Source organism: Fistularia commersonii, chromosome 3 (assembly GCF_037954325.1).
Source record: "Fistularia commersonii isolate RoL2024-O1a breed Wild chromosome 3, RoL_Fcom_v1.0, whole genome shotgun sequence".
Lineage (NCBI taxonomy): Eukaryota > Metazoa > Chordata > Actinopteri > Syngnathiformes > Fistulariidae > Fistularia > Fistularia commersonii.
The window spans coordinates 6,354,359-6,373,396 of record NC_141286.1 but is presented as its reverse complement, the minus strand read 5'-3'; the positions used below and the strand labels follow the sequence as shown (position 1 = coordinate 6,373,396).

Sequence of the window (19,038 nt, the reverse complement as noted above, 5' to 3'; positions counted from 1 at the left end):
TTAAAAAGAAGTTTCTATAAATACAATGCAAAGGCTCTGACTAACATATTTACAAGGAAAAATCAGATTTTTATTCATGTCACTGATAATTTAATTGATATGATCAATGCTCACAAAAGGGATGTGTGTATATCAATGAAGTTTCTTGTTGGAGGGAAAAGAAAAATATATTAGTGTGGCATTCAAGGCAAAGTGAAGAAGAGGATCCGATGAACAGTAATCACAAAAAATATCAAGACATTAGCAAAGTATGTCAGTTTTTTGTGACAGGAAGAGCAGAATTGTTGCTTTTCATTTGCTATTCATGGATGGAAACATTAAAAACTATTTAACTTTTGACTATTTAACTTTTTTGAAGTACAGCAAAAAAACAAACAGGCATTTCTTCAAAATCAGATTATCAAGACTCATTCATTATCTGTATCGTCTATCTACACTGGGGGTTGGATTCTATCCCAGCTGTCACTGGATGAGAGGAGGGGTTCACCCTGGACCGATCCACCGTCAATCACAGGGCCACATATAGAGACACACAACCGTTCACCCTCTCATTCACAAATCTGGGCAGTTTAAGGTCTCTATTTAAGCTACTGCATGTTTTTGGACTATGGTAGGAAAACCATGCAGACACAGAGAGAACTTGCAAAATCCACACCAAAAGCCCCCCCCCTTGGAATCGAACCAGGGACCTCAGCAGAAGTGCTAACCGAAGCGTCAGCATCAAGACTTCTTATTTTGAGTATGGTGGTTACTTTTCAATAAAGTTCTAATCTGATATTCCATGATGTGTCAATGTAATTTGTTTCTTCCTTGACCTTGACATAGTTACCGTGTCACTTGTTTTGCATCATAATCACTGGAAGATGTTGGCTTTTAAAAACCTAAACATAAGAAATAAATGGCATTGACAATAAAAGTTGGTGTGACCCTATTTTAACATCTAATGATGGTGACCTGATGATGGATCTGTTTTGGATGTCTTAATATTGGTACTGTTTTTGTAGTTACAATATTTAGCATTCTATTTACTAGACATGTTAAAACATTGTCTTGTGTATGGTGTTGTGTCTCTCTCAACTGACGCTTCAGGTCAACGTTGTATCCCGTAATCCGCGTAAACCCTCTGTGTGTGTGTACACACACACACAGGCAAACACACGCAGTTTGTTTATACAGAGCTATTTGTATTCTTTAGGAGAGTGTGTTCCAGTGTGGGAGGATTTTACTGAGCATCTTAAAGAGATCGGACTTTGTAAAGAGCAACAATCAAATCTGCCTCACCCTGCTTTTGAAATTGCTCTCAACCCACCTAGAACAATTCCATTAGTCTGGCCATGGCAGAGGTTTTTAGCGAACCGCAGGGCTACTCCGGATAACATTGAATTATTTTGTCAAATGCATTTGTTTGAAACTCATTCTGAAGTCTGCGTCATATGTTTGGACATAAAAGTAATTCAGTTTTTCTGCAAACTACAGAAAAGCACTGAGCACTTCTGTGTGCAGATTTTTGGAGACAAGTAATTTCCTTTTCACTGTCATCAATGATATGAAAAACTAAAAAAACAACTTAAAAAAGATCCATCTACTGACATAAATGTGTTTATTTGACCATTTTTATAGACAAAAATCTCAAAGACAGCAGCATCTGCCATGTTAATTACATGTCCAAAGTAAAAACTTAAAAATAAAACAAACAAAATAAAATAAATAGCTTAAAAAGGAAGCTGTTATAATAAAATAATATGGTCCTTCACTGAAGGGATATATGCCCAAGGCCTCATCTCTTTTCTCTCATGACATACTGTAAATTAGCAACGGGAATGAAGACTCAAATATACATAAAGAAGTCCGAAAACAACAAACAATGAATGTTCACATATGATGCATTAACAAAGTCTGAAAATGAATAAAAGTGTCGTTAATTTTGATATACAAAATAGATAGTATGCTTATCACCTAACTTATTTAAACTCTCATTCCCCCTCCCCCCGAAAAAGTATATGCAGCACTGCAGATAGCTTACACACCCTCAGATGCATCAAAATGCAGCTGGGAATTTGCAAAATTACACACAGGGCAGGGAAAATTTCCATCTAGTGTTTTCCAGATATGACCAGTCATCATCCAAGCAAATACTTTTACACCGCGTGTAAACTCTCTACATCTAGTTTGGCATTGCAACAACCTATTCAAACGTATCACGCCTTCCAAAATATAAATCAAACTGAGTGGTCGGCCACAGTAAAAAAAAAAAAAAAAAAAAAAATTAAAACGAGGACGGTATTTACATGTTTAGAGCGAGAATTGATGACAAAGTTCTGCGTGGGGGAAAAAGAGAAGTGGTGAAAACAGGAGAGCACATCCCGGCTTAGAAAAGAAAGGTCAGGTAAAAGCTCTGTGGGGGTTCTGTTGAGTTCTGCTGAAGTACAGTATATTTTCACTACGCTGGTGTTTGACAGCAGGTTTCGTGGTGTTGCTCTCATCCTACTATAACCGACAGATGTATATTGGGCGTTTTCACACCTGTCCAAACGAAGATGATTAGATTTCTTGCCATGTCACGATTAGCTTTGGTATAAACTCTGTATGACGTACCTTCTTGTGTCTCTATAAGTTGAACGTACTTCCTGTACGGCACACGTTTGTCTTTGCGTCCTAGATTTGGCCGCTAACGCTGTGCCTTTTGCTACCAGCAGCATGAATGTCAGTCGCAGTCTTCAAAGTTACGCTAGATATTTTTGCATGTATACAGATTTAGCTTTGTGGATGAACCAAATTACAAGTACACGCTTTGCACCTTTTTATCTTCCAGTTGTTTTTTCCCCTGTTTGATGTTCAATGGGTGACCAAAGCCTGCCTTATCTCTTTCCTGCAGCTGATCCCAAACTATTGAGCCATCCAAAAACATTGAATTTACCCAGCAAATGCTTTGCAGGGCTGCACTGAATGTGGACAAGAACCAATCTTTCGATCGGACCGAATGGGTCGCTCAGGTCAAGGCACGTTAGACACCTGCAAGTTTTTCTTGTTCCAAACATTCATGCGGTCCAGACCGACCGGCAGGTATGAAAACACCCATACTGTGCACAATGTCACACGTCCTCTAAATAAATTAGTCTCTATTTAGAGCAGGGATTTCTGGAGAAAACACAAAACACAGCACCACAAAAAAAATCATATGAACATCCTGAGGTAGATTTTCTTCGTTTCAAATTTCAATAGTGGTTGTCAATATACATCAAAAGATGACAAAACAATATTCAGGCAAATGCCCTTGAAGTGACGGGACCAGTTGGTAAGTGCAGTCAGACTGAAAAGGAAATGGTTCAAAGTTTAACGCGCTTATGCTTTTTCATAAGCACTCTTGGTTGAAACATTCCCCGGAAACAGGATCGGGGATTTTTGTAGGATCACACTTCTCTTTTTCAACAGTGTTCCCAGTGTAGTCTAAGCAGAAGATGCTGCGACGGCGCTCTCCCTGGCCACAAGTTCGTGAGCAGGCGGACCAGGGCCCCATCTGCCATATGGGGCAGGGAATATCACCGCAAGGCTTGATGTCTGCCGGTTTCAGGTCTTTATCGCAACTGCCGGAGAAGAAGCCGACGCTGTCTCTGCATTCCACGTTCCTTCTGGACCAACCGGAGCCGCAGCTCTTGGAGCACTCGGACCATTCCCCCAGCACCCATTCGGGCACGCCGAACGGATGGATCATGTGCAGGGACGGCAAAAAGCCCTTCTTCTCTTTGGATTTGTTAAAAGTCACATCTTTGGGGATGAAGAAGGTATATTTAACCTTCGGGAGATTGCTGTCCCCTGCGGTGACCAGGAGCTGGACGGTGATGGCCTCTTTTAGCTGCATGAAACTCTGGATCCTCTCCAATGTGGTAGAGGAGCCGCTGTATTTCAGCACGGCGCCCATCACGGGAATGTCCTGCTCCATTGTGGATACAGAGAAGTTGCCGTTGAGGATGTAACCGCCACTCTCTCTCTTGACCGCCAGGTAGTTCCCGTCGTGTTTGATTCCCCGGTTGCTCCGCTGTTTGATATCAATGTTCGTCGCACCGACGGGGATTGTGACAACGTCGCTGTATCCATAGCTTGCAAAGAAAAAGCAAGACAGGTTTATGAAAATGATTTTTGTTGGAATAAAAGAATACATTTCTAGGCAGATGCATATTGGCTGAGTCTCAATCATTTGAGCTTGCTACACACATTTGGATTACTTTTTGAACGTTATTGATGTGATGCGTTGGAGTTCTGCTTTTGCTTATTGAGACATTCTCGTGCAGTTATTTTGTGTGTGGGATTTAAAAACACATAAAAATCAATGCAGGTAGCTCCTGTTTATGCAACTTTAGTTCAGGAGATGAACTGCGTTTACAGTGGCTTACCTTGCCTTGTTGTACGAGCCTGTTATTTTCCTACAGGTCAGCCCGTTGCCGCCGCACACTCCACATTTGTCCACCCTCACGTTGGATCCGATCACCTGATCGCAGCCCGCCTTCACACACTGGCCTTGAACGCACACCGAAGTGGTGTCTGGCCCGCAGGTCGTGCCGTCAATCACCTGGAAATATATGTCATTATCGTCATTTATGCTGTATGAGCTGCGAGGATGGCCGGATTCTCCTCCCGTGGTCTTATTCCGTGTCAGGATGCAGAGTAAGTCACTTGAAAGTTTTGTCTACTGGCAGATCTGAAGGATTCAGCTGCAACTCACAATTGTTTTTGTTGTCATCGAATGCAAGGAACAACTAGTTTACCTTTGGCCTTAAAATAAACATCGGTTTGAAAGTATTAAACCAAATACTCATCTTCATCCATTTCTATTCCCAAGATCAAAACTTTTTAATCAAATGGCAATTGAGAGGAAGTCGAGTAAAAAGTCCTGGTCAGTCTTACATCTAATCTATTGTCATGAAAAATAAACCAGGAATCAAATGGTGTGCGATCTAACAAGCGCGTGTGGAGATGTCAGGATGAATATACCTTGGATTCAAATACTTTGAATTCACTGCTGCCCCTGGCTCTGCAGAACAGCTTGCATCTGTCTCTGGGAGACACCCCCGCGTACTTGGGTATCCAATGTTTCACGTTCCCATTGATGTCCAGGTAGTTGGGGCTGTTGTACTTTTCACACTGCTGCTCTCTGAAACTCTTTCCTGAAGGCAATAAATGGTTCATATTAAGCTTAGTATTGTTTTCAGGAGACATCCAGCGAGCATAGTGCGAATTATACCAATAAAAAGTACAGCAACTTTCCCGAAAGGTAGAATTATGGAAATAATGGGCACTTACTGCTCTGGAATGGCCAATATTGGTCATATTAACCAATTATTTATTATGCTCCTGAGCTTCTACCTCTGAGATATAACAGCGTTTGGAAAACTAGGGGGACTGGGAAGGAACAGACTGAGGTTTCACGACTTTTAATTTTTAGCAGTTGGACATCAAGGCCCATTTAGTTTTCACCGGTTCCTACGATTATTTGGTCGTTAAACTCTAAGTAACACATAATAGATATCTTGGTTTAAGCCCTCTTCATGCTGTGAGAGGGGGTTACATCATACTCCGAGCAGTCTGGAGCAGGTTGGCGGTCCGGGGCATTGCCGTTCTTATTGGCATCGATAATGTGAATCACGTCCATCTTTCTGTGGAGAGACATCGCTCTCTTCTGGCGGTTGTTCGATATCATCAATTCCCAAACACACACTAAAATCAGTGGGGGCGGGATTTAAAGACGTCGACGATTTGGAGTACGAGCCCTGCCAACTTATTCAGGAAATCTTCCAACTGTCTTTTATAATTATTGCTTTAGTTCTATCTCTCCAAGATAAATACCTCTTTCTATTCTTTATGTCTGATCCTTTGGCAGTCACCATTTTTGGTCTTTGCTGTATATATTTATAACTTTCATCTCTATATATTCCAAGTTTCGCTTACCTTTTTCTTACATAGTCCCTATCACTTCTTCAGTAAGTGAAAGACAGCTGAGTATCAGTATACAATGCGTGTTCTTTATCAACATTGCTTTTGCCTGAACCATCTGACTTTTCCTGTTTGGCTCAATTATACAGTAATGGATGTGGAAGATGCCTTAGACCGCAGAGATCCCAACCAAGATAAACAAAAACTTGATCGCAAAAAGCCTTTTGTTTTTGGATCATCTGGTCCAACACAGACAGTCGAGGCGATGCCAGATGTGTAAACATTAGTTAAAAAGGAGGTTGAGCCCCTGAATGTAACTCGCTCAGCTGCAGGCATATCTTGCACGGCTTTTTACGGAACTTGCAAATTTGCAGTGCGAAACTAAAGTTAAGTGTAAATGTGAAAGTGTAAAAGTGTAAAAAGTGTAAATACTGTATGAGGGGACGGGACAAAAACTTTGGATTACGGGGGTGGGGGTGGCGTGGGGGGTGGAGTCGAATATTCGCACGGACACGCATCAGCCAAAAATGGGAGCTTACCATGAGTGACTAAGTTCTTAAAAACCTCCAGACCAACCATTTTATCGAAGATGTAAAAACAAAACACCAACACAAACAGACAAATAACCTTTTTCCGTAGTATTACATAGAAATCTCAATTATGTTGTTTGTGTAATCCCTTAAAAATGTATCAATGTGACTCCTTAGAATGCTCAAACATTGGTTGATCAGACACTGAAAATCGGACGATAACTCGAAATTCCAGCTCACCGTTGTTATTGTCACAGGCTTGTGTGTTACAGGACTGGTACTTGACCCTCTGGCCTTCGCAGTACTTCCCTCCATTCTGAGGCACGGGGTCTGTGCACTCCCTGTACGAGAACTCGACCCCTCCGCCACACGTCCTGGAGCACTGCTGCCACGGTCCCCACGCGTTCCAGCCTCCGTCTACAACCACCTGCGGTCAAAACAGAGCAAGAAAAAAAAAAAAAAACGGAGCAGTCAGAGTAGTTGGTCAGAGCTCAGTGCCAAAGGAAGTCTCAGCTGTGCAGCCGAGACCACAGTCTGGGCTTCTGGGTTTGAGGCCGCACAGTGTGTTGGCGTGCCATGACTCCAGGCTAAATCTGTGTTGAAGTTCGGCACGCGTCTACTGTCTGCCTCTACCCACATTCCTGCCACATGTGTCACTCACCGCTAGTGGAAGTTGCCATGCTGCAGCTTTGTAAGACAAAATTGAAAATGTATGTGTGTGCGTGTGTGTGTGTGTTTGCAAGTGTGGGTGTCCTTTCCAGAAGTTTTATGAGTTTGGACCAGCTAGTGTTGCAACTGCCAGCACGTCTGGGTGCATAAACAGATGTGCAATCATAACAGACGGAGAAGATGTCAGGGCAACTGAGGTAGAAAGAAACAGACGTGTATACGTTTTTTTCTTTAAGCAAATATATATATATATATATATATATATATATATATACATACAAAGCGTCATGAGCCAGATGGTTTTTTAATTCACTAATTTCCGACAATGCTGTAATGTACACTTTTAGCTCCTACTTTTCATTCATGCCATTACAGTTAAACGTCTGCACAGCTGCCGGACTTCTAAAATAAAGCTTCCTCTCCACATGCACTGGAGTGTTGATTTGAAATTAAAGAAAAAAAAAAAGGCTCAAATAAACAACTACATCTTGTTATTGAGCTTGCCATTCTCCCTAAGTGGATGATGTTTGCCCAACTCAACTTGGAGATATTTCCTTGTGTGTATGCTGAAGCTCAAGATTTGCAGTCTGGTGCTGGCAAAGGAAAAAAACGTTGACAAACTTTTATCTTAAGGTGATACTTGGAAATTTGTCTTGTGTGCTTTCTTCTGTTAATCTTTGAACAAGTTCCTATTTTTAAGCACTTTTTACAATGTTCAAGCCACATATGCACCAGCTAAAGGCGGCTTAAAAGGGGTCTGTGGTGTCACGGATTGTGATGATTACTAAAGAATATAATGTCACACGCTGTATGACCAATAGGGAAATTTAAAGGAAAAATAATTTAAAAGGTCCCTCCGACTCATCAGGTATGATTTTTCAACAAATCATTTTCATTTAATTTCATCACAGGTTGAGCTGCCACCTCACAGATAGAACGTCCCTGGTTCAATTCCAATAGGGTGCCTTTTCTCCCAGAGTCTGCAAGGGTTCTCCGGTTTCTTTCCACAGTCCAAAAAACATGCAGTAGGTTCACTGGAGACCCTAAGTTGCCCAGATTTGTGTATGGTTGTATGTTTCTACATGTGACTCTGTGATTAACTGGTGATAGTAAACTTCACCTCTTGCCCAAAGCAGTATAGAGAATGAATGAAAGTTCAGCCGGTGGACACACTGTTCTACTGTTCAATACACCATTCTACAACCAGAAATCCTTGAAATTCAGCCATGGCAATGAGAAGGCACTCTCCAACCCCCAGCTTTTTCTTTTTTTTACAGGAGAAGATGAACTTTACCGGTATCCGGATTTTTACGACTCCAAAAAAAAAAAAGAAAAAAAATAGGCTGCTGTTTTTCTGAGTAAATGGTGTGGGCGCCTCGATGGAAGTGACTCATCTCAACCTAAAGGCAAGTTTTCAGTCAAGCTGACGCCAGGAAATATGACATGCGGCTTGCAGTAAGAAACAAATGGGCTCCAAAGAAGGAACCCATTGGTGATACCATGTTAATAGTAAATTGTAAAAAAAGAAACTAGCTAATGAGATGGCGGAGGACAGAAGTATTTCACAGGGTCCTAAGCTTCGCCCCGTAAAATAGTTATGATTGTTCAAAATAAAACCACATGTATTGCATAATAAACATGGATGCAACCGAGGCCGCGCCGTCTCCAAGGGGTTGCTCATTGAAAAGATGACAACATTCACTTTTTTCTACCAATTAAAGGCTTCTGATTACAGATATCTACATTCAAATGCCACTAAAAATGAGTTCAATCTAACACAGCATCAAGGAAAGCTAGCCTCGGGAGAAGTCATTTTAATACTTTAAAAATGATGTTTTATTTTCCATTTAATCAGGTTTTGTTGCTATACTGGTGTTTGGTTTGTTATTAACACACTCAATTTTAAGCGAGAGCCAAGGCTATTCCTGGAAAATCGCTGAACTCGTGCGTCTAATCAGAAGAAGATGTGCCGAGTTAAGACAGCTCTATCTGCCGTCTGAATCGGCCGAGAATTTATTTAAAAAGATACATTCGATGGGCTTGGTCATCGTTTGAGGCTGTGCGTGCCGTGTACGTCCAGTAGCTGGGCTTGAATCGAAACAGACTGCGTTTCGACGACAAACAAATCCCCCTGGCCTTTAAGCAGCCAGGTTCACGTCAATGCTGTACCCACAAGCTTTTCCCTTCTGCCACCCTTACGTCTAAAGACTTTAAGAAGATTTTGAAAAGACTTGCGGAAAACTACGACTAGATTATTTCAGTATTTTTTTTTCCAACAAGTAATGTTTTCACTGGGTATTTGCAGAGCCTCCGCGATTTCGGTCCATTGCTATTCCCCTCCATTCGGTCGTGATACGTCTGAGAGTTGACATTGATCGGGACGTCCTTTGGCGTTCCTGTTCATCCATACTGCAAAGAAATATCGTCTCTGCTCTGATTAATGTTTGCCTGTAACGTTTCGTTTTACGGTTTTGTTGGAGCTCATCTATTGGATGTTGATTGTCCTCAAAGTAATATGTCATAAGCCCAAGATGGGGAAAAGACTGAGCTGTGATGGGCCTAAGACTTAAGATTTCCACCTTTAACTTAACAACCGAGACGACGGGCTGCGAGTCCGTTAAGACTCTTAATATTTCCTTCCGACTTTCAGTTTTAAGTCTGCGACTACAAAAATCATAAGGTATAAGCCCATCATTACTTGATCCTTGGATGATGATAAACACTAAGTGTTTTTACTCAAATACAAAACAATTTCTCACCAGGGGTTGCAACACCTCCTGAGTGGGCATGCACGCTCCCTGGAAGCAGCTCCTGTTGAAGCCACACGGGGTGCCGTCAGCCCAGGGTAGGCTGCCGTTTCTGGTGGAGCACTGTGGAGTCCCATCCTCTTGACACCACAGCTGGCTGCAGATATCACTATCTGAAGTGTTGGGGCAATGGATGAACTCCTTTCCAAAATTTTGCTGGCACTGTTGGTCCAAGCTGTATTTGGTGCCTGGCAGCTCTCTAGGTAATGGCATGGTGCTCTCTGGCACGTCCAGCAGGCAGTCCCCTGTGGTTTAAATACAAAGAGATACTGTATTAGTCTCATTGTATCTTGGTTTAAAAAAAAAAAAAGAGATCATCATCTCTATGTGTGGCATGACACCGGTGAAAAAATATTCAAAACAAGTTTTTTCTTGCCTTGGAACTGACAGAATTCACGCACAATTGCATAGGTAGTCCAACACATCCGATATTGGGACCAGGAATCATTTTTTCGTATTTTTTTTCTAATTAGCTTCGGCAACACACAATGAGCAGAGGCTGACGACGCCGTCCACGGCACAGCGAGGACATTCTAGGCCGAAATAGTTTTCTTTGGACACGTATTCCAACTGATAGAGAGCATACTTTGCTGACACCAGCTGTTGCTTTTGGCTGCAGGGGTGGAGCACAGGAAGAAGCCCATAGTATGAGTCAGAGCAAAAGAAGCTTCTTTGATACGAATAGCAAAGATGCAAAGAAGATAAAATACACAGCATCAGGCAGGGGCGTTGGTGCAGCGGAGGTGAGGCAAAGAAAATCGCAAAAGACCGGATGTGGAGTGAGGCAGACATATGGAAATCTGGGGCGTATCTTTGACACATGATGTGAGGCTTGTGACATGTTCAGACAGGAAAGCCACAGTTAAAAAGGAATAACAATGTTTTATTCATCTCTGAATCAGCCATAATGGCATGAGCCACTGCGTCGTGGCAGGCGTCTCTTTTCACGTTGACAGGCCTGCTTCTGATTTACTCACTGGATGGTTTTCCGCAAACTTGGACACTAATCTGAAATATTTCTCACCGTGTCCGTTGTCAAAAAACTCTGTGATGTACAGCGCACTGCAGGGAGACCAGGGCGCAGTTTTGTTGAGGTGAACAAACAGAGGAGCCATCAAGTAATGTCCTCCTAAATCCCCGAACAGCCGCTCACAGGTCTTGGAGTCATCGTGAGGCATGCTCAAGACGTGGCCTGTGCAGAATGAGAAAAATACAGTTGAAGACATACAACTTCCATCATTGAATAAATCCAAAATATTTCAATCTTAGGCTCTCTTCAGAATAAACCCATTCGTGTGTCAGAATACTGACCCAGCTCGTGGGCAGCCGTGAAACCGGCTTGCAGGCCGTTGTCCTCGATGACAGAGCAGCTCCTCTTCGGATCGCACATCGTCCCGACATCGGCGACACCCAGGGTATCGCAGCTCTTTTGCCCGCAGATGTCCTGCCGTGCAAATAAACACAGAGCAGCACTGAAGCTGTTATGGTTGGTACCAATATCATCCTGTATATTTTCATTGGTTGCGTTGAAAAAAACTATCAAAAACAGACGTTTGGAAATTTTGAATTTCCATCAAAAAATGCCTGAAATTATGGTCACCGTCCCTCTTCGTTATTTTATTAACGAGAATAACAATCAAAAATGATGCAAGTATTACAATGGCATAGTCAAGTAATGATGCATCACAACTGATTATGCTATAACCCTGGAATGCGACTTATAAATGGACTTTCACTGCTTCAACACCGGCAGTTTTCTTGATCAGACACAAATGGCCGGTCACACGATTTTGTGTCAAACGTTGACTCATAATGCAACGCGGCTGTTGACTGCCGCTTTTTCAGAGAGCGATATCAATTAGTCCCACATGTGGCCTACACTCCTGGCTTACAAGCCGCCCGAGCGTCATCTCTCTAAATGCATTCGAGCCATGTTCGACCCAAACACCTGCCTGTCGGTGACGAAATAGCGGCGTGAAGGGTAACTTTCCAAAACGCCCCAGATGTGCTGCTAATTGGGGATGTCTCTTTGTACAGCCAGCATATGGGATATAGATAATTATTTGCCATGAAATCCGACATACGGTCATGCTAGGTATGTCCACACCACATGTAAAATGCTATAATTTGTAAATGGTCTCGACTTATATGGCGCTTTCGCACCTCGTGCTTTCAACTCGGGGATCAAACTCGCCGGTAACTACGCACGTGGCTACGCACGGTAGCCACGCCGGCTACGCGCGGTAGCTTTGGATTTGAGTATTTATGCTGCCCGAAAAGCAAGCAGGGATTGAGTCAATAGTTTCATCAATTATTCTTTTAACGTAAGAAGTAGTGGATTAGCAGTTTTATCATGATAAATATAGACTTGCCGAAGCAGCGGAACACGGCAGGTAAAACCATCTGCCGCTGGTAGTTGCTTTGTTGAGTGGAATAACAGCTGTTGGGATGTAACATCAACATTTTCACTTGTCCATTTGCAGAATCAATGAAACATTGTGAATTAAAAGGAAACTACTAATGCCATTTAATAAACCCTGTACACGGACACACAGCCCATTAGCAACCCAAGTAATTAAACAATTGAGGATAATGGCTCATTAGACATCATTAAAAATTATGGGATTCAAAACTGATAGTCCTCCACTTAAAAGTTTTAAATAGCAGAAGACCTCTACAAAAACCCAATTTCAACATGTCAACCGATATAAATTGTATTAATCATGGAAGAAAGAAAATTGTGATTTCATTCTTTTCAGTTATTTCTATCATTGAAAAAAAGCTAATAAATATTTTCTGCGACCAGCTGATGACTATTCGAATGTGGTAAAATTAATAGATCAGAGAGCGTATCAGAAATGTTCTTCCCGCTCGATGAGTCTCCTGGCTGTGCCGAACCCAGACTGACATGACCGTGGCCTCGCCTCGCCTCTCCACAGAAATCCACAACTCTCCGTGATTCAAAACACATCTGGACTCTGAGCTGCAGCTGAATGCTGTCCGTTGTCTGTTTGTACACCTTGTTCCGCGGCAGCATCTGTCACTTATGTACGCAGACACGCAATGTGAAATAAATTTTTGGTATTTGTGCACTGGTCAGAGAACAGGGTCATAGTTATTGCATTTATGAGAACATGTTTCTGACAGGCACAAAACCATGTCTTATAACTGAAATACATGTCACGCGGTTGAAGCCTTAGCTGACTGGACAGTCAAACAGCAGCGGTTTACAGTGGCTTTATCGTGTCAGCGGTGATTTGCGGCTTGCATTGAAGCTAGCGCGTCCACGAGGAGCCTTCAGTCCTCTCCATTTCAAAGCATATTTCTGCAGAAATGGAAAAAAAAACAAGCAGACAACGAGAGTTTCTAAAAATGACTATGCTCCTGATTGAAAGCTGCTTCAAACAAATAATCCAAAACTGTAAAGGCCCATGTGTTCAAGTCATCATTTCCTGAGCCGCGACCACATTGTCCTGTACATCCAGTAGGCAGATAAATGTCAAACCTGTCATCAAATCAATCCGCAACCGGTGTGCTCGGCTATAAAAATGTAATAACGATGAGGTCCTAGCCTAATTTGTTGTCAGCTAACACCTTGTCAAACACGCACATACCAGATGGAAGAAGGCAGCCAGATACAGCAGAACAAGCACAATCACAATTCAAACCCTAAGGACTTGTGAACTTATTTCCTGTTCAGCATCCATAAAGCACAGTTTGTTTGCTGTCTGTAGACATTCCCCCTGCATGGAAAAGATTAGAACTATTTCATCTTGACAATCCCTTTTCAGCATCTGTAATATACCCAAAGGGATGAAAAGGCTTCACCTTGTTTCATCAATTTTTCCAAACCTCAACCATGCGCTTCGGTGTTGCTTAAAGAGCAGATTATACCAGCCCAAACAATGGGGCTCATTTGCAGATGGAATGGTAAACACAAAGCAGCTGGCAACTTTGTTTGCAAGTAATTTAGTGGTTGAGTTTGCTGTCTCTGAAACCACACCGGGGAGATGGCTAATTCATGACTCACAGTCGCTGGCTCCTCGAGCCGAGAACAACATGGTGCTATCGTGGATCGCTGGACTGATCACTGTAACACACTTACACCGTGTCGATTCATGACAGAAGAAAATGATTGCGATTAGCCTCGATCTAAGTCTATTGAATCACAGATATCTGTATTGGGATATAGGGTGAATATCTGCTGATGAGCCCAAGCCTCTCACAAAATGAATGAATATGAACTCACTCATAAATTCAAACTGCGGTGTTCCCCAGGGATCTATTCCGGTGCCACTGCTGTTCCATTTCTACTCTCCAAATACAACGTAGGTTAATATTCTCACTTGTAAATGTTGAAATTGGGATTTCAAATAGGTAGCTAAGTGTGATTTTCAATCCCAAAACAAAATAAAAGGACATTTTAAAAAGTATTTTCCGTTACACTGGCGCCGACCAGTTTTGCCCAAGACGAGAGCTATAGCTGCAGGATCTTTCGCCGCAACCTCTGTGACCTTCGGTTCTGACTGGTTGACTTTCGGAAGCCTGCTGTCTTGACCAGGAGGTTAGCTCAAATGTTTCCTGACAGTGTTCATAACAATGAAGTCAGTTTAATCGAATTCATGATATTTTCCTAAACATAAGCGGGGCTTTTTGTAACCAAAACAGATATTGGTTGCCTCAACATAACCGAATGGTGACACAACACGGAAAATAAATAAATGGATAAAAACATCTGTAAATAAGTCATCGAGTAAAAAGTCTAGGAATTTCGAGTTCGAGAAGTTGTAGCCAAAAACCGCTCACAGGACTCAAATCCCCGCCATTTGGTCAAACACCTAATGCTAATCTCCTCAGCCGCTTCTAGTTGCCTGCCTGAAAGCTGATTTCGCAATTTACATAATTTCTAGAGGAGGCTTTCGGCCAGAGAGTCACAACAGATTTCCCTTTTTTTTTTTTTTTTTTTTTTTTTTTAAATAGATGCTGAACCGCCTCCAAAACTAAGTATAGTCCTGCGAAGAGCCGTCAAAACGGTCTGGGACAGGCTGTGTGGGTGGACGGGCACGTCATTGTACTTTATGGGTGCTGCATGAGTGGAGCAGATGACCGTAAAAAGACATCCAAAACGAAATGATGTCAGCTTGTTGCGAAAGCAGACGTCGGGAGCAGAGTTTCCGCGGCAGTCTCGGGCTCGAGCTTTTAGTGCACAGACATAACTCACCGTTTGACCTTTGGTCATTTTTTATGGAACATTATAAACGTCTTTTTTTTTTTTTGATACTTTCAAACATTCTCAAGTGGCATATGATGGTGGTGTTATTCAACCTTTTGCCTTTAATTGATCGTTCTGATGATCGCTAATCAATCCGTTTAGGGGCCGGGCGACGCATCTGGAACGTCGATATCTCGCTTGCTGTTATCGGAACTGAGCTCTCGTGCCTGAATTTCGTGCAAATGTGTTTTCATAACATTGCGCACGCATGCCGGTGCGTTCAAGAGGAGGCACCTGACCAGCTGTTGTGAAAAAAAGCTATATTAATAGTTGTCTCTCACCTCTCTGGTGAACAGCATGGCGGTGTCATAGTGCTCTGGATGCCTCTGGCTGGGGTGATTGAAAAGCTGCTGCCAGGAGCAGAAGTTTCTGAGGGCCACGCCTCCGTTGCTGGAGATTTCTGGGCCGACCTCCTCATCCTCTATTATCAGCATCTTCACCACCACCAGGTTGACCGAGTTCTTGATGCTGGGATGCTTGTACAGCTGGGCTGCAATCGACATGAGAGTCAGGGCGTAGTGCTGTGGAGAGAAAGAAAACGTTGTTGGGTGAGATAAAAGTCTGATTTGTGTTATCGATACACATTTGGGGACACATGCACCCCCCGCTAACATTTAGATAGAGGTATGGATATAGTTCATGGTTCAAATAAGTCATTAGCAAATACTTAGCCAAATGAGGAGAAAAAATCTGGAAACAAAGGTGAAACAGTGAGTGGATCACCCATAAAAATCAATCAATAAATATGCAATATGCATGTTTTTTCACCCCAAAATTCACATAGAATCATTAACAAGCCTGTCATGTATCGAAAGATTCTTGGAACAATTTGGACTAAAAATCTTCCAACAACATTTATCCTGCACACAGGACCGTGGTGTGTGGTGGAGCCAATCGCAGCAGGCATTGTGTGTGTATGTGTGTGTGTGTGTGTGTGTGTGTGTGTGTGTGTGTGTGTGTGTGGGGGGTCATCCTCAGTCAACCACGGGGACCACACACACATAACACCATTGCCACTGTCATATAATCAACCTTACTGTCCGAGAGGAGCCACGTGGGATGACTGTCAACAGAAAGACCCCCAGCCCACTGGAATAGAACCAGCAACCTTCCTGATATCAGCTCAGGGCTTTCCCGAGTGCGCTCAAATGACTTTGCGCAGCCTGGCCAGTCAGAGAATACGATGCCTAGTAAATTACTTGCTCTGTGTTCATACGTGTCCATCAAGTAGATTTTGATATACAATATTTCTCGTCTGTAATTTCTGGTCGAGCGGAGTTTTTCCTGGCCCAATAAACCGCCTGCTGCCTTTTGGAGGGGATGAGAGGAGCAGATGGGATCATTAGTCTGACATTAATGTACAATATCAAAAACCCTCTTCTCGAGCTCTTCTGCTGGGCGAAGAACTTCGCGCAAAGTCATTTGTCATCGTTTGGTGGAAAGACCTGCCTCCATCCTCCTCCAAGTAATATTTTATTCACCTGTCAGGGCTGTCATGAGGCACCCCAGGACATCATTTCCTGGGAAGTCATAGTCATTGCTGGGGTGTGGGGGTGGTGGTGGTGGGGATTCTGCTACTAACGCTTCACTGAGATCCCCCCCTTTTTTTTCTAAGCGCGTGATGAAATTCTTGCCTGAAAAAGAAAGTTTTTCCACAGTTCCTCATTCACACTCCCACAGAGCCTTTTGTCACTTATTGCCTCACTGAAATCATCCCGGCTCGCGGGGAAAAACAAAACAAAAAAAAAACGGTAAAGAGAGACGATAACATCGCTTGGATGACACACGTTGGGGCCTTTTGGTGGTCGCCTGGTACCCGGCCAGGCATGTAAAGCCTGTGTGTGTCCAAACAAAAAAAAAAAAGAAACAAACGTGGGTACCAATGGAATATTTTCAGAGCTTGGCAGCTCTTGGGGCCGGTTAAGTACAAACAGACTACAGTTTAACTGATCCAGATTGTGGCAAGATTTCATTGATTTCCACTCTTTTGCATAAACAACTTGGTGGTTTTCACCCCTGCCTCCAACCAAGAGCAATATTTTCTGTGGAGGTTTTACCATTTGAAAGAAAATGAACCAATTGATCACTGATGTTGGGTTAACTATTATAAAAAAAAGGGATGATATATAGTTTGTGTCTTATAAATCTTGGGGAAGCAGACTCCCCTGATGATGCTGAGGCTCGGCCGCCAAATCGTGACCAAGTCCCGAGGAATGCGCTCTGACATTGCTCGCATTTCTCCCGCCTGACCTCTTTCCCCCGCACTGTGGAAAACAGGGACCCCCCCCAACCCCCAACACACACACACACTCCCACCTTCACTTTTTTTCCACGCACCCTCACTATTTCACGGGGCTGAAACTCTTGATTTTTCTATGAGTCTGAGGAGGGGGTGACGTTTCGGGGTGTTTACGCGACGAAAATCAAAACTATGGATTTGTTTGGGTTCCCGCAAGCGACGTGGAAAGGAAAGAGTGAGACAGCGTGGGTGGGTGTGTTTGGGGAGGGGGTCTGACCTTTATTTCGTGTCCGTAAAAGTGGGTCATGGTTGAGTCCGCCACGGCCAGGGTCTCTATGAACCGCGGCGCGGAGACGAAGCGTTTCCTCCGGCGCGGCGGTTCCATCCGCGCGTCATCGCCGCGCGTAAAGCTCTCCCCGTGGGGACTCCCGGTGAACGCCCTCCTCTGGACGACGTGGAGCTGCTCGGTGGCCCCGGACCCGGACCCTTCGCGCACTTTGGGCCGTATCAAATACTCTTTCCCCTCCGTTATGAAAGATCCAGAGACGCCGGCGCACAGGCTGACGGCCACCACCGAGTTCGGATCTTGATCCACGTTGCCCGAGTAGAAGCAGCTTCTCAGCTGTCCTTCGGTCTCCTCGGTCTGGTTGATGAAGTTCTGCAGATGTCCCTCAGGGGCCAGCGGCGCACCTGAGGCGCCGAGACGCAACGCGGCGGCAAAGTCTCTGGCCTTCAAGCGCTGGATGGAGAAGGACGGCGCGATGAAACTGGCGTCTGGCACCAGATTGAGGGTCATGTCCTTCCCGAAGGCGCTGAGGAGAACCCTGGGCTGCTCCTCGCTCCTCTTCCAGAAGCGACCTCGGACTCTGCCGCTTATCCGCACTGGTACCACGTCCTCCGACTCCAAAGCGCTGGGAGCGGCGGAGACGAGCGCGCACAGAAGCGACAGGAGCAAAAGCGCTGCGGGACGCATCTTCATGCACGGAATTGACCCTCACAAAAAAAAAAAAGAAAAAAATTCAATTCGAATGTGGATTTACTTCCCTAATTCTCTGGCCAAACGGTGCGTCCTCTGCTGTCTCCTCTAAGAGGAAAATATTCTTTCAGCTTTTTGTGCGTCTGAGTTTCCGTGTCCGATCCCCCACGCTCGGAGCGCTCCCACTGCCGTCTGTGCACGCCGGGGATGTATTTATACTTTCAGCTCTTCCCCGGGACACGAGGGGGGATTTATTTTTGTGATAATCTCCGTTGCTGGAAATTCTCCTCCCACTCGCGCTTGATGAGAAACCGGCGGATAAAACGGATCCAATGAGAAAGGCCGACACTCCCCCCTTCTGAAATAGCTCCACGGCCGCGCTCCTATTATTAACCCAGCGTGCTGGACGGGGCCGAGCGGCAGGACATCTATACTACGCATAGCTTGAAGTCCGCGCCGTGGGTTATTTCCAAGCCTTGCGTGTGAGTGGCAGGCCCCCACGGATCCCCCCCCACCCCCCACCCTCGCTCTCCCCAAGGCCGTTCGGCTTTATTGCCCTAATGAAAAGTCCCATCCACGGGTGGAAACAATCTCGCAGAGATACTGCAACTCTTTGT

General features: G+C 43.9%; 1 protein-coding gene across 1 annotated transcript; it reads right to left on the bottom strand.

The window, feature by feature from the left end:
* Nucleotides 1-1,586: 1,586 nt before the first annotated feature.
* Nucleotides 1,587-18,591, bottom strand: LOC147235328 (A disintegrin and metalloproteinase with thrombospondin motifs 8). Its single transcript, XM_086142832.1, has 9 exons — nt 17,723-18,591; nt 15,488-15,727; nt 11,246-11,378; nt 10,959-11,126; nt 9,887-10,179; nt 6,699-6,885; nt 4,990-5,162; nt 4,392-4,567; nt 1,587-4,097 (listed from the first exon to the last, which is right to left on the bottom strand). The coding sequence occupies exons 1-9, from the start codon at nt 18,422-18,424 to the stop codon at nt 3,353-3,355; spliced, it is 2,817 nt and encodes a 938-aa protein (XP_085998958.1). The 5' UTR covers nt 18,425-18,591; the 3' UTR covers nt 1,587-3,352.
* Between the last annotated feature and the right edge of the window lie 447 nt (nt 18,592-19,038).

What these genes read in the sequence shown, in the direction of transcription:
- LOC147235328 (XM_086142832.1), bottom strand. Translation starts at nt 18,424, where the DNA reads ATGAAGATGCGTCCCGCAGCGCTTTTGCTCCTGTCGCTTCTGTGCGCG. An exon ending in TCAAAGTATTTGAATCCAAG is followed by an intron (nt 4,568 to 4,989) that starts GTATATTCATCC and finishes ATATATTTCCAG; the next exon opens with GTGATTGACGGCACGACCTG. An exon ending in GGCTCGTACAACAAGGCAAG is followed by an intron (nt 4,098 to 4,391) that starts GTAAGCCACTGT and finishes TTTCTTTGCAAG; the next exon opens with CTATGGATACAGCGACGTTG.